The sequence below is a fragment of the Ahaetulla prasina genome, chromosome 3 (genome assembly GCF_028640845.1).
Source record: "Ahaetulla prasina isolate Xishuangbanna chromosome 3, ASM2864084v1, whole genome shotgun sequence".
In the NCBI taxonomy this organism is placed as follows: Eukaryota; Metazoa; Chordata; class Lepidosauria; order Squamata; family Colubridae; genus Ahaetulla; species Ahaetulla prasina.
Window position 1 is genome coordinate 170,275,571 of NC_080541.1, and position 15,699 is coordinate 170,291,269.

The window sequence follows — 15,699 nt, forward strand, 5'->3', positions numbered from 1 at the left end:
CTTTCACAAAAGCGAAGCTCCATCCCTCCTTTTCCTTTCCTCGTCGAAGAACCGGCGTCTGCGGAAGGTCGTTAGCGGGCCCGCCGACCCCACCCTTTTGATTCTTTTCAAAGAAAAAAAAAAAGGGGGGGGCGGTGAGGAACCTCCCCGTCCTCTTTCTCTTTTCTGCCCCCCTCCCTTCCTCCCTCCCTAGGAGTCGGCAAGCTTACATAATAGCCCAAAGCGCTTTCCCTGCATCCCCCCACCTCCGTTCTCCTCCCTCCTTCTTTGCCCCCCCCACCCGCCGCTTTATCGGCGGCCAGCATTTGACAGGAGGGCCAGTCACGTGGCAGCCGGAAAGCGTCTCTTTTGCGACTTCAATGACAGGCAAAATGTGCGACAGCCGCTTGCTGGGCAAAGAGGAAGCTACTTAAGAGGCTCTTCGCCTTGTTTTAAAGGCAGGGTTGGTTGGCTGCCTTTGCGCTCTCTTCGGTTGCCTTTCTCCGCCCCTCTGGTGGCCGGGACAGCCGGTTTAGGAAGAGGGAAAGCATTCTTGGGGAGGGAGCAGGCTGAGGGCTTTGACTTAAGTTTGGGAGTTTAGATGAGATCGTAGCCTCCTGTCTCTTCCCACTCCCCCCCATTCCCCACCCCCACCCCCACTCCCTTGAGCCCCGTTCTTGCTGGCAGCAGCCTCCAGGTGCACAGTTCAGGCAGGAGGAGGGGCCGCTCCCGGCTGCATTAGCGTCCAACATGGATAGAGAAATGATACTGGCTGATTTTCAGGTAAATTTCAAATTCCACCACTGCCATATTCTAACCATGATCTCTTTCCCTCCCTGTCTCTCTCTCGTTCCCTCCCTCCCTCTCTCTCTCTCTCCTCCCCCCTCCCTCTTTTTCCTTTTCTCCCGGCTTCTCTGTTTTCTTGTTCTTTGGTGGAAGGATCTAAGTTCCGGAATTGGCGAGCCCTGCTCCGATATTAAGAGTAGAGCAACCACAACAACGATAATAAAGCTGGAGACTGTTTGTTCTTTGTAGCCGATAATCCAAGAGACAAATCCAAGAAACGTGAATAATGTTAACTAAACATTAGTTAATGCACTAATCCTTTGTATCTAAACCTTTGTCTTCGCAAAGAGATAAAGGAACAGCCTAATCCCAGTCAGAGGCAGAGGAGTTGTTTTAAACAAGTACTTAAAAAGATGGCTATCCTCCATATATCTGGTTAATTCTGACCGCTTTGCAAACTTCTCATAAATTTCACAGGACAGAAAAAAAAATACTGTGAAGATAATAAAAAGATATGCCTATATTCCAAGGGCTCATGTGTACTGTGATTTAAAAAAAAGATGTTAAATGCAAGATTAGAAAAAAACTTTGGTGCCTTGTGCACTTAAAAAACCCTTCACATTGTCTAATCTTTATCTTAATATTTAGAAAGTAACTGATTATACATATACAATTATATATAATTCTCCCATAAATTTAGCTCTTGGGGCAATAATCAACTTGTTAGGGTAAGATGTAATAACTTGAGATTTAAACATACAGAAAGCAGCTTTTTGAATTTCAGTGCTCATCATTTCTAACTAGCATGGATAGTGGCAAGGAATAATACCATTTGTAGTCCAAAAGATAAGGAGAACATTGGATTGTTTGCCTTGTCTTGCAGCATGTTTGTAAGAACTGGATTTCTTTATGTAATATTTATACATCGGTTGGGAAATAATTCACTGGATTTGAATTCCATGAATATGTGTACAAACTTTCAAGTTTAATATAATTTATATATGGCTTTTATTAAAAAAATGACCACAGCTTATATGAATAATTTTAGTTCTAGAGTTTCATTCTTTTTGAGCTATTGAACATAGCATTTTCAGAAAATATCAGTATCGCAAATGCTTATGCATTCATTTCCAAGAAAATATTTCATAAAATGCCAAAGTTTTTATATAAAGAAAACTTTGTAAATGTAAACTAAAGAATAGAATTGAACCCACAGTTTGTTCTTTCAGGGTTACTCCTCAAGTTCTTTTAGTCTATGCTCTCACACATAAGCCACCCCCAGAAGAGAGAGATTATGTTCCTTTATGTTTGGGCTGCCTCACTAACCATTTAACTTCAACTTTACCCTCTGTGGCCCATATGATACTTGCTTTTGTTTTCCCACCTCCTTTTCCTACTCTATCAGGTCAGCTGTAATTCTCCTTGAAATCAGTTCCATCTCTCCATTTGTTGCCATCTGAAAGCTTTCCCCTTCTTATGGCAGTGAGGTTAATTTTTTTTTTTAGTTTTCCACTCTCTGGCAATTGATAATGGAGTACTGGATCGCAGGATCTTAATTTACTAATAACATGTTTTGGGGCCAGTTATATTGGGAGATAAATGTGGAAGGTAACTGGAGTCTGATATTTCTCTTAAAAGGGTTTCTGAAGAAAAAAAAAGAATTAAATCATAAGCACCAGCAGAGCATATTAGGCACAGGTAGAAGTATCCACAGGTGTATATTGCTGATTCTGTTTTATGTTAATTATGTCACAATTGTTAATTTCTTCTAACTGATCTTTTAAAATTACTTCTGTTTTGCTGCATGCAGATGAAATATCTAATGAGCATCAGCATGAGCATATTTAAAGAAGATAGGTGAAAAATATCATACTATAAAGTGTAGAAAGAAGTACTGTATACTTCCTAGCAAATAAGAGAATGTGCAAAGATCAGATGCTGTGGTATGTAGAATCTATTTACGCCCAGGAATTGCTCCATGAAGGTCAATTACAACATCACTGAAATTTTAGCAAAATGTTTAAATCAAAGTCCTTAATTATTTGGCAAACATAGAACATTTTATATGTAGTAATATACCAATCTGTTCCTGTTTGATAAGGAGCCTGCTAATTATATTGAGAAATAGTAAGAGTTTTATTTATTAAATTTGTATGCTGCTACATCTCACCAATTTGGCGACTCTTTTGCTGAATTTACTGATACTTCCCACGCTTTATGAACATTTTCAGAAACAAACATTTTGATCTTGTTCTTTGGCTTGATCATTTGGCTTTAAGTTTTATACTCAATTTTTGTAATATATATTAATAGATTTATATTCGCATGCTTGTTTGTATAGTATCCTATGCAGTGAAAATTAAAAAATGTACAGATGAAAGTGCTGACAATAGTTGATGTAGATGTTTTATACAAGACAAAGTGCTACCTGCTTTCATTCTGCAAAAGAGGGACATTATAGTTCGGTAATCTATGATGCTATGTGTTTCGGTTTAGGATCTAGGTGATATATCCCAAACAAATGACATTTATGATATTTTATTATTTTTTACTGATTTTTATCAGATTTGAGATCAAAAGGTGAATTCAATATCATGCTTGCATCAGCAGAAGAAACCGTTCCTTCTCTGGAGCAGATTTACAAATACCTTTCTAACAAAAATACAATAGGGCAGCATTGGATTCAACTGTATTCCTAATAATTTTAGATTGAATGTTATGAGTTCAAAATTGTTGAGATCTTAGGTCAATTATGATTTATTAATGAATAATGTTATTTATTTATATCCCACCTTTATTATTTTTACAAATAATCCTAGTTGGTGAACATTTCCAACATTTCTTCTTCCTCCTATTTTTCCCCATAACAGCAACCCTATGAGCTTAGTTGGACTGAGAGCTAGTGACTGGCCCAAGGTCAGGCAGCTGGCTTTCATGGCTAAGGTGGGTCTAGAACTTAGAGTCTCCTGGTTTCTAGCCTGGTGCCTTAACCACTAGACAATACTGCTCAAACCAAATTGATTATATCTGTGGTTACTAGGTTGCACTATGAATATGCATTTGAATACTATATATTATGGATCACAATCCTATTGACATCCATCCGAGATGAAGACTCATTGCAAGATAATTTATTTTGAATAAGCATACATTGGATTGATCTGATTGATGTAATTTCATTGAAGGGGGAAAAATAAGAAAAATTCCATATTTGCTGATCGTCAGAACACTTTGAGATACATTAGCATTCCTGTGTTCTGAAGCTAAGAATTAATGATTTTTTAAAAAAATCACTGATATTAAAACCTAAACACTATTTACTTAGATATAAATTATATTGATAGTCATATATGTGTAACAAGATATAGTTGTACCTTGGCACTCGACTGTTTCAAAACTCATCAAATTTGGTATTAGACACATTTTGAAGCAGAAATCTTGTCCTGGCACTTGTCTTTCTCCTGATAGTCGATGTGCATGGAAAAACTTGCTGATTTTGGTTGCCTCATGACTCTCTATTTCTTCCGGCTGAAATAGTGGGTCATGTGGTAAGCCACGTGGTTTTCTTGGTATTCGGTGTTAGGATTTGTTGCGTCTTCCAAAACAAATTACCAACCTGGACCGAAGGATCATTGTAACAACTTTTTTTGGGTAAGTTACAATTCTATGTGCATGGTTTCCTGGGTATAGTTACCATTGAAGTTTTCCTGCCAAATTCTTAAGTGGGAATTGAATCCAAATGTTGGATGCTTCCATGCATGATTCTATTCCTAACTGGACTATAAGTATTGCACTTTCATTTCCTTCATTTTACAACTTCTTATATACAATAGCAGCACTTTGCAGTGGTTTTCATGATATTTCATATCTTTTGTATAAAGTTCTATTTAGAACTTTATTCTAGAACTTAATTATGTAAGAGTTTCAAATTATTTTGTGAGTAATATTTCTGTTACATGAGCTTGTATTTAGGGAAATATTTTTTACAGAATTAAATTCTATAACACTCAAAGTATTAATATACAATTGAAAATATTTTCTCTTTCAAAATGCTCATTTCTGACTATGTTTTCTGTTTTGTTTCTGCATGATGTCATTGAGATTTACACTTTAGACTACATCCTCAGAAGACTTATTCGTGCTAAAGGAAAATAAATCACAATTTCATATATTTTTAAGAAGATGCTTCTTTTCCAAAATTGAACGTTTGTAACTTGAAAAAAAATTGAATGTTTTTTTAAAATCACATATTTACCAAAGCAAACTATGGAGGCTGATTCATACACTTTATTTTTAAAAAAATGGTATCTAAGGCATTGATCTAAATATCTAAAGGCAGTGAGCTTTTTTATACAGAGTATGAATCTGAAATAAGTTCTTTCTATAAATCTGTAACTGACAGATTTTAAAGTTTGAGAAATAAGATTAAGATCTACAGGAGGCTTAGTATAGTTCTATTTCAGGCATATGAACACAAATATTTTTATGCACCAATATTAGAGAGCAGATTACCTTTTGGTTTTGTTTTCCTATATGTTTTACATTGGGATGTGATTGGTGATATGTTGCTTGAATTGTAATCTTACATGTATGACCTGTTGAACTGAAACATTAGACTGGAATGACCACTGATATTTCATTGAAGCCAGTATGTAGTTCCAGTCTTTGTTAATGTCACTTTGCTTTTCCATTTAATTCAAGGTTATTTGTAATCTTATCTCTCCATTTTATTGGAAATTCACATATAATGCATTTATATTTTTCTGCTATTTTTAAAAGAGCAAATACAATCTTGTGAAATCTATTGTATTCAATAGATTACTTTGACAGCTTACAAGGCATTTTAGAGGCAATGCCAAATATTGTTAGTGAATTAGTGACATATGTGATAGTTCTACATGAAAACAAATACTAAAGTAAAAGTATTTTAAAAGGAATCTAGTAGCATTTTACAGCTTGTAATAACATCTTTGTAAAATCCTTTCTCAAAAGCATACCCTGGTCCTGCTTTTCTTGCCTTTATGTACTGTTTGATAGTTACAATTGCTGCCATCTATCTTAGGGGATACCTTACCTGGACGTGTTATCTCCCATCCCTAGTTTGTTTTAGAGGGGGTTCTAAGTACCTGTGCCACACTATTTGTATTTAAAGGTAAAATATGAAAAAAATGAAATAATTTTCTGTATTACACATCTTCATCTTGTGACTAAGCGTATCACTAGAGATATCAAGACTTCTTTCTTCAGCTTGGGAAGTAGACCAATGTCGTAAGAGATAAATACAATCACACTTTTTAAAAAAGGATGACATTACATATAGTCAGTCTTGGGATAGATAAATAAAAAAATAGTTACAAATGAGGGAAGAAAACTTGAGAATTATAAAACACAAACAATGCTCCATTCAGCCCACAAAATGTTGCTGGTTGTAGTTAATTGGCTACAAATTGCTCTTTTTCAGCTGGAACCTCAGAAGAAATAATACAACAATTGCAATTACAAGAGGGTTCTTGTAAAATTTCATGCAAACAGATTGAAAGGACTAATGCAAACTGAGGATTAATTACATAATTATGAAATTTACATAGAGCAATGAAGATTCTCTATATTTCTCTATATATAAAAGAAAAAAAAATTAGCATGAAATCTTGTAACTTCACATTTTTATCTGTTCTTAGAGAAGACGACTCCTTAAAGAACACTTTCCCCCTCTGCTTCAGTTTATCTGGATTTGTCCTCAGTTTCTTGGAATGTAGTGAATTTACCTGAAACTGGATGTTTTCCAACATGTGGCTAGCAATTTCTGCCTCATTTTAAAAGGACACTCAATTTTCCTGTTTCTAGGAAAGAGGGAGAAACTGTGGGTGTATCTCTGTGTTTGCTTGATAAGAAGAGCATCTCTTCCATGTAGTTGTTTATCAGGGATATCAGCATCTGTGAAACTCTCAGCCACTTGACTAGCAACATGGCTATTAGATTTTGTTCAGTGAGAGTTGAAATCGTTTCAGAGCTGTTATTAGGTCCTTTTTTAATAGCATGTTGTCAGTGTTAAATACTACTTTTAAAAGTGCAAGACCTTAAAACGTGCACATTTTTATTTACTATACTTACTATTAAAACTATAGTCCTAATATGGATTTGGAATTTAGTTTTCACCAGCATGGCTATCTCTGCTTTTTATGAGATCTTTTCTTAATATGTATTATTGAAACACTCAGCTAATGAACCACATCTGTGAAAAGTACACAGTAAAAAACAACAACCCCTGTAATATTAGAATAGAATAGAATAGAATAGAATTTTTATTGGCCAAGTGTGATTGGACACACAAGGAATTTGTCTTGGTGCATATGCTCTCAGTGTACACAAAAGAAAAGATACGTTCATCAAGGTACAACATTTACAACACAATTGATGGTCAATATATCAATATAAATCATAAGGATTTAATATGCATTTAATATGCATTTCAACATGCACTAGCAGTTTAAGATGCTAAATACAATTGGCATACAATATTTTATTTTACATTTATCCTATTATAAATAGAAATTATTTTTTATTGCAGACAGTTACAAGTCATCTGTCTTATGTACTTGGAATTTAGCTTCTTAATCCAGATTGTTGCAAGAAACTAAGTGGCCTTGGTGACATCAAGTTTTCTCTAGCCACAGCAAGTCCATTTTTGGACATATATAACATGGCTCTAGCCATCATGTTTTGGGAATCTCCTGATTGGGAATGACAATGAGGGTTTAATCTAGACCATTAACCAGATTATCTCCTCTCTGTCCCCAATAATCTGGATAACATAAGACGTGAAGCTCTTAATGAAAATCTTTGTCATTTAGGCCAGATTCTAGACCCTTCAGTTCTATGCAAGAAAAGCTACAATGACAATATTCCTGTCTCTGTTTGCAGGAAGTGTCATTCTCTGTGCAACAGGAAGTGAGGATGGATGACTGCTCTCTCCCCCCTCCCTTTAAGAGAAAACAGGGCTGATTGCTCTTTTTTCTCTTGTATCAAGCAGCTTTCTCCATAAAGTAGGAGTAATTGTGCTTTTTCCTCTGATATAGATAGCATAGAGCATTGTTGAAATTAGGCTGGAGGAAAAGGGCAGGGCTTCTGTCTGTGCCCCTGGCTGTAATACATGCTGCATTATGGAAGTTTTCCCACCCTTGTTATAATAGATCCATGATGGTGAACTTATGGCCAGCAGTGGAACGCAGAATCCTCTCTGTGGTCACGTGCGCCATTGCCAGCTACTCTTCTGGTTTCTGGTGTGCTCATGGGCACCGGCCAGTTGGTCTTCATGCACACCAGATCACTGAGAACCCGAAGACCAGGTGGCTGATGCGCATGTGCGCGCCAGCCACCTGCTCTTCGGGTTTCCGGCACATACATGTGCGCCAGCCAGCTGGTCTCCGTGCGCACTGGAGCACTGCGCACACACACCAGAAACCCAGAGACCAGGTGGCTGGTGAGCACACGCACGTGTGTGTGTGTTTTGGTTTGGGCACTTGGTGCCAAAAAGGTTCACCATCCCTGTAATAGATAATAGCAGTTAAATAGGAGGCCCATAATTGAATTAATTAAATTAAAAAACTTCAGTTAGTATAGAATTTTTGTACTAAACACTAGAAACATAACAAGTGGGTTAGTCACCTGTCATCATTTCAGCTTTAAATGAAGTGCTTGGGACCTTTCTCCTCTTTAAATAATCATTCCAAGGTGATTACCATGTGGACAAAAAGTTTCAGCAATTACTATATTACCAGGTTTTGCTTCCTAGCATCAAGAATGTGACAGATGATTTACTTTTATTTTTTGAATAATTTCATCTTGCATAGTAATTTCTCATGTGCAGAAATGAGTAAATTGACATTTGAAATTAGAGAACAGGAAGATAAACAATATTATAAAATATGGGATTTATTCTATCAATGGTTAGAAGGGAAGATACAATAAAATAGATTTGAGAAAGATTATTATGAGGGGAAATTTTGAATTAAATTGATTGAAGATGATGAGATGAATGATGTAATAAGATTGGCATAATGTAAGATTAGATAAATTTATGACATGTATATGTTGAAATTGCACAAAGGATTTGTAATCAGCCTACCGACAACATTGTTTTTTGGATTGAAGATGTTTTTATGTTTGTTTGTGGTAAAAAAAATAATAAAACTTTTTGCAAAAAAAAAAGAATGTGACAGATGATGAAGAGTAAATTCTAACTATTATCATTACTAGTCTGTCTTTTTTCCTTGCCTATTTGATTGTTGATTTGTTTGTGGTTTTTTGGTGAACTTTGTAATTTTTTTGATTTTTGCATCAAATATCAGGAAACAAGTATTTAATTATGTCATTGTGTGGGACACTGGTGTGTCCATCCCAAAATACCTGGCCCAGAACATGTATTTCTAATTCTGTGTGTCGACTGAACACATATGTCTAGACTGAGTACGTGTTCTGGTATAGGCACAGACATTTGAATTTGGCTTTTTTTGTCTATTGATTTCAGGCTTACTAAATTATCTTTGAAAATTAATGTTAATAAAGAGATTTTTAGAGGTAATTCAGATCAGTTAATAATTTTTGTATGTATATCTGTTGTTCCCCTTCATGGATTACTGCCTTGTCGTGGCGAAGGGGCTTGCGTAGCTCAATGAATCTATGAGCTATGCCGTGCAGGGACACCCAAGATGGACAGGTCATAGCAGAGAGTTCTGACAAAACATGATCCACTGGAGAGGGAAAATCTAGACAGCGTACAAAAAAGCAGAGACATCATCCTGCCAACAAAAGTGAATATAGTCAAGGCTATGGTTTTCCCAGTTCCAAGTATGGCTGTGAAAGTTGGACCATAAGAAAGGCTGAGCGCCAAAGAATTGAGGCCTTTGAACTCTGGTGCTGGAGAAGACTCCTGCGAGTCCCTTGGATTGCAAAGCGAACAAACAAGTCAGTCCTAGAGGAGATCAACCCTGACTGCTCTTTCGAAGGCCAGATCCTGAAGATGAAACTCAAATACTTTGGCCACCTAATGAGAAGGAAGGACTCACTGGAGAAGAGCCTAATGCTGGGAAAGATTGAGGCAAAAGAAGAAAGGGATGACAGAGAACGAGGTGGCTAGATGGAGTCACTGAGGCAGTAGGCGTGAGTTTAAATGGACTCCAGAGGATGGTAGAGGACAGGAAGGCCTGGAGGAATGTTGTCCATGGGGTCGCAATAGGTCGGACACGATTTCGCAACAAACAATAACATACCTGTTGTTGGAAGATTGCCATATCAGATATGGGCTGCAAAAAAAATGGGCAACCATTAGAAACAGCAGAGATGAATAGAAAATCATAACTTTTTGCTGCCATCTAGTGGCTGTCCATATTTTTGCAACAATATATAGACTTCAGAAAGAGCTGCACGATGGCCTAGAGGTGAAGATCCTCAGTTCCCACTTGGAAGGTTAAGAGTTCAATCCTAGGGAGTGACAGATGTTTCCCTATAAGGGCACAAAGAGAAAATATCTGTTGCAAACTCTGTGCAAGTGTCAGGAAGGATATCTAACCAGTAAACGGTCAGCTCCATTTAGTCATCCCGACTCCACCCCGATAAAAGAGACTACAGGATCATAAAAAGAAAAAAAAATAGTGTTCAGAAATGTTTTCTATACTGGTAGGTGTGAATCCATGACTTCATTGCTGCTTAAAAATGGAGAAATATTTTGAGAAGTAAGCAAGGAATTTGAGCAAAAATAAATTGGAAGGTGATAGGTAGTTGGTGTTCACTTAGTAGCTATACTATAATCAATTCTTACTACTTAGTTTTTAAAGGGGGGAAAACACTGCAGATTTTGCTGTAGTGTTCAACTTTCAAAAAAAATTATCCTGCTTTATTACTTTATATGTAACTCAAAGCAGTAAACATACATACTGTAATACTCCTTCCTCCTATTTTCCCTACAACAACAACTTGTGAGGTGAATTGGGCTCCTCCTCCTTAGAGAGCATGACTAGCCTGAAGTCACCCAGTTGATTTTCATGGTTAAATGGGGCTAGAATTCACAGTCTGGTTTCTAACCTGTTTAACCACTGGACCAAATTTCTGTCTGATTCTGCAGCATGGTGTATGAACAGTATTTCATCATATTTGTGTTTAGAAGTTTATATTTTGATCCTTGATTTTGTAAGGAATCTTTGTCTTGCTTTTTTGGTGCTACAGATTAGCACTTATACACTTCTACACTATGTAGATATAGTGGGTATTTAGGGCATAGATTAAAAAATTGTTATCAAGTGTTTTTGCTTTTACAAGAACGCCATGCTTCTTTTCCTTTGCAGATTCTTTAACTGCAGGAAGAATAGAGGTTGTTGTTATTGTTTGCATAGAGTACTAAAGTTGACCCGGACAGTTGAAGAGCCACTCCCTCTTTTCAGACAACTTGCTTTCTTCTACATTTATTAGGCTGGGTTCAGGCTGGCTACCATGTCACTGAAAGAGATTGCAGAAAGGGAAATAGAACTGACTGAATTCTAGTAAACAAATTGTGCTGCAGATAACATATTTTTTCTTGTACAATTAGGGTAAGGTATTGCAGTGAATATAGATTGTTATGAAAGTAGCCAAAACTACTTAAAAGGATGAATAGGAAGTACAGCACTTAAAAATATTAATTTTTCCAACCACTTCCTTTCAGACCACTCTCTTAAATCAGTAATTTGACTATTTAGCAGTACTATTTCTTAGTGTGTTGAGTAGAAAAAAAAATATTTTATTCTCGAGCTGTGGGTGCCAGGACTTTGCTTGATAAGCAAACCTTGAGAAGACCTTTGATAAGAATACTTCCAAAGCTCAGCAGCGTTTGTAAGTTTTCTTGTCTTTCTTTCTTGTCAATATGTATAGCAGGGTATCATGAAAGATGATTTCAGAGCATAGGGTAGGGGAGACTATATTTTCCTACATGTGGTACTTCATATATTGGAAAAAGATTACTGTATTGCTTGCCAGCTAATATTAGAATGGCCTCCCTGCTGCATAGTAAGCTCTCTGCCTGAACTCCTTGACTCCATTTCCAGGTTGGTTGTGGAGTTCCCCAGACTTGTGGTCTTGGGAAGTTCAATCTTCCTTCTCTGGGTCTGAATCAGTTCAGGAGTTCATGGCCACAGTGATGGCCGTGAGCCTGTCGAGGTCATCAAGAGGCTGATAAAGGACAGTAGTCATACACAGAACCTGGTGTTCCTGTCGGAACAGTCACTATGTGATCTCAAATTGGGAGAGATTTAGGTGCTCCCCTTGTCATGGTTGGATCACATTGTATTACTGTACCATTGGATTTCATGGTACCACTAACCGCAGGGAAGCTTGGCTAGATTGGGCTGCTTTTGGTGACTAATGGAACTGGATGGGTTTCAGCAGGAGCTGGGGATCGTTCTTGCTGATCTGCTGCATGATCCATCTGGAGTCTTGGTCACCACTTGGAATAAGGCAGATGCAGCTTTGAATTGGATCATGTCTAGGCATCCTTTCCCCTCTCACGATCTGTCACTCCCTGTGATTTACAAAAGAGCTAAGCAACAGAAGAAAGATGTTTAGAGACAAACTCAACCGGATACAGGTGAGAGCTGTGATTAAAGCCTTAAGGCCTTACCTCATGGTGATAAGGGTAGTGAAGTATTAGTCCTTTTCTGTTTATTGCCAACCTGTGGCCATGTTTCAGGTGACACAGGCCCTTTTGGGCACAAGCAGTTTAGAGAAATCTTTGCAGGGGTGTGTGGAAAATGAATGGTTGAAGGAACTAGGTACATCAAGCCTATCAAAAAGTATAATTAGAGGGAACATGATAACTCTTTTCCTGTACTTGAGGGGCTGTGACAGAGAAGAGGCAATTGATTTATTCTCCAAAACACCAAAGGGCAGGACAAGAAGTAATATGTGGAAGCTTGTTAAACAAAGATCCAACCTAGAAGTAAGGAAACATTTTCTGACAGAACAATTAATCAGTGGAATAGTTTGCTTTTGAGAGTTGTAGGTGCTCCATTATTGGAAGTTTTCAAAAATGGACTGGACAGCCACTTACCATTGATGATATAAGGTCTCCTGCCTTGAGCAAGGGTTTGGTCTAGAACAGGGGTCTCCAACCTTGGTCCCTTTAAGACTTGTGGACTTCAATTCCCAGAGTTCCTCAGCCAGGTTTGCTGGCTGAGGGACTCTGGGAGTTGAAGTCCACAAGTCTTAAAGGGACCAAGGTTGGAGACTCCTGGTCTAGAAGACCCCTGAGGCCCCTTCCAGCACTATGATTTTATGTTCTGCCATTAAGAAGTGTATATAACATACATTACCGATGCACTCTGAATACATAAGGATTAAAATGAACTTTCTTGTTCGCTTGCTCACTCGCTCGCTTAGATTTTGATGGTTTAAAGTATTCAAAAAGCTAGGATAGAATTTAGAAACGAAACTGTAGCTGCCTGCCACCTGGATTTTTCATTGAGCTTGAACATACGTCTGTTTTTATATGTGGATCAAGGAGAAAGTATGTTTCGCATATGAAAAAAAAAGAAAGATCCAAAAGAAACTGAGGTTTCTGGGTAGGAAATATAATATGAAATCTGGTTTTAATTTTTGCTTTAGATATTGTTTGCCTTCATGAATTGCAAACAGAAAATTTGCTATGGGTGGAAGAAGCTTGATTCAGCAAAACAATACCAATAACAAAAGGAGGAATTTTTGCCAGTCCCTTTTTGTCTTGTAGCCACTTGAGTTCTTTCCCTCTAAAGAAAATTTTGCTTTGTGGAATCGTTCAGCCCTTCAAAGTAGATACTTGAAAAAAGTGCAAATCAACTCTCATTCCCTTCTATTGGAAGGAGTGAAATATGTAACAAATTTAATGCACTGGTATATGTGCCTTATTTTTACAAGTTAATGAAAATTTTCTAAAAAAGTAAAGGCCACTTTAAATTGAAGAGTTTAAATTGAAGAGTTAGGACGGCTGCAGATAATGAAAAAGTTTCCTATTCAAATTTGCTTTAGGCCCAATGATTACTAAACCATGCTTTTGTTAAATGCACATTTAAAATACAACTAAAGATAGTTCTATAGGATCCCAAAGGTGCTTTTTCAAGAGGCAACTGGACTTTCTGGTTTTTCTTTGAAGACATTTTGCTCCTCATCCAAGAAGCTTCTTCAGCTCTGACTGGATGGAGGGGAATGGAAGGATTTATATTCCTTGCAGTCATCCGGTCATTTGCATCCTTTTAGAGAGACATAGAGGCCACTTGGAGGGTTGTCTGTGTCCTGGAGTCACCTGAGTGGTGCAAATGGGTGTGGAGCCTTCTTGGAACTGTTGAAAGGTCTGTGTTGTAGATTGGAGATAAACCTCCAGGTGGCATTAACAATTTGCTAAAAGGATGCAAATGACCAGCTGTATGTGAGGTGTATAAATCCTTCCATTCCCCATCATCCAGTCAGAGCTGAAGAAGCTTCTTGAATAAGAAGCGAAATGTCTTCAAAGGAAAAACAGAAAGTCCAGTTGCTTCTTGAAAAAGCACCTTTAGGACAACCATGAGCTGGATGACTGAGAATCTCCATAGATATTTGTTTAGTAACTGTTCAAAAGTGACTTACAACTGGTTCTCACAATTTGTTGTAGTATTCCCATTGTTACATGATCAAAATTTGGGCAATTAATAACTAGCATTTGTATTTATGATGGTTGCAGTATCCGAGGGCTATGTGATTGTCATTTGCAGCTTTCCCACTAGCTTCCAACAAATAAAGTCAATGGGGGAAGCAGGATTGGCTTAATGACCTTGCAATTCACTTAACAATGATTTGCTTAAAAACCATGACAAAAAGGTCCTAAAATCAGGTGCTACTTACTTAACTATTTTGTTTAGCATTAGAAATTTAGGTCCCAATTGTGATAATCAAAGCCTACCTGTTTGCAGAATAATGCAAGCATGTATTTTCTTTCATAATTAGTTTCACATGGAGTAATATAGCAATACACAATTTTCTGTATTGTACATCATACAAATATCTAGGAGGATGGCTTTCCTATATGTAATGATTTTTTTTTAAATTTAATTTTGTCACAACAGTATACATAAACATTGTCATAGTAAAAAAAGAAAAACATATCATGAAATATATACACACACACACACACACACACACACACACACACACACACACATATATATATATGTAAAGGATATGCATAGCTATATTAATTAGATATAATAAAGAGAACAATAGGACAGGAACGGTAGGCACTTTTGTGCTCTTATGCACGCCCCTTATAGTCCTCTTAGGAATGGGGTGAGATCAATAGTAGACAGTTTTTGGTTGAAGATTTTGGGATTTTGATTAGAGACTATGGAGTCAGATAATGAGTTCCAAGCATTAACAACTCTGTTGCAGAAGTCATATTTTCTGCAATCAAGTTTGAAGCGGTTGACATTAAGCTTGAATCTATTTTTTGCTCTTGTAATATTGCGATTGAAGCTGAAGTAGTCATTTACAGGAAGGATATTTTTATTTCCTCTTTTATTGTTTTTATACTTTGCCTTGAACACTTTGTGTGTGAGAAGATAGATGTGAAAATAGTTAAAATAAGATGGTCCTCCTTTTACTTGGATATATCAACAGCTTAATCTAGGATGTCTTTCATGCAAAGTTAACACTCAGTATAATGGTTATAGCTATATTTATGGAATAAACTGTGATGGGTCATACCTCTTAACTGAATATATATTTTGCTTCAGCAACTATCTGAATAGGATAGAAATCTTTTGTTCATAATAAAATAGGAATGGCAAGAGTATTGCTTGACTATTATTAAATATTTTGCAAATAGGAAGAGTTATATACTACTGTACTATTGTATAGCTATACTACTGTAATCTATTAAAGCTAGCCATTGGATTAATAAGA

The 15,699-nt window shown here is 36.9% G+C and overlaps 1 protein-coding gene across 1 annotated transcript in view; it reads left to right on the forward strand.

Annotated features, from left to right (window-relative positions):
• Window positions 1-342: 342 nt before the first annotated feature.
• FAF1 (Fas associated factor 1) overlaps window positions 343-15,699 on the forward strand; it is a 214,097-nt gene continuing 198,740 nt past the window's right edge. Inside the window, exon 1 of the mRNA XM_058175963.1 lies at window positions 343-762. Within this exon, the coding sequence (XP_058031946.1) occupies window positions 730-762 (33 nt within the window). The 5' untranslated portion in view covers window positions 343-729. The remainder of the gene's footprint in view (window positions 763-15,699) is intronic.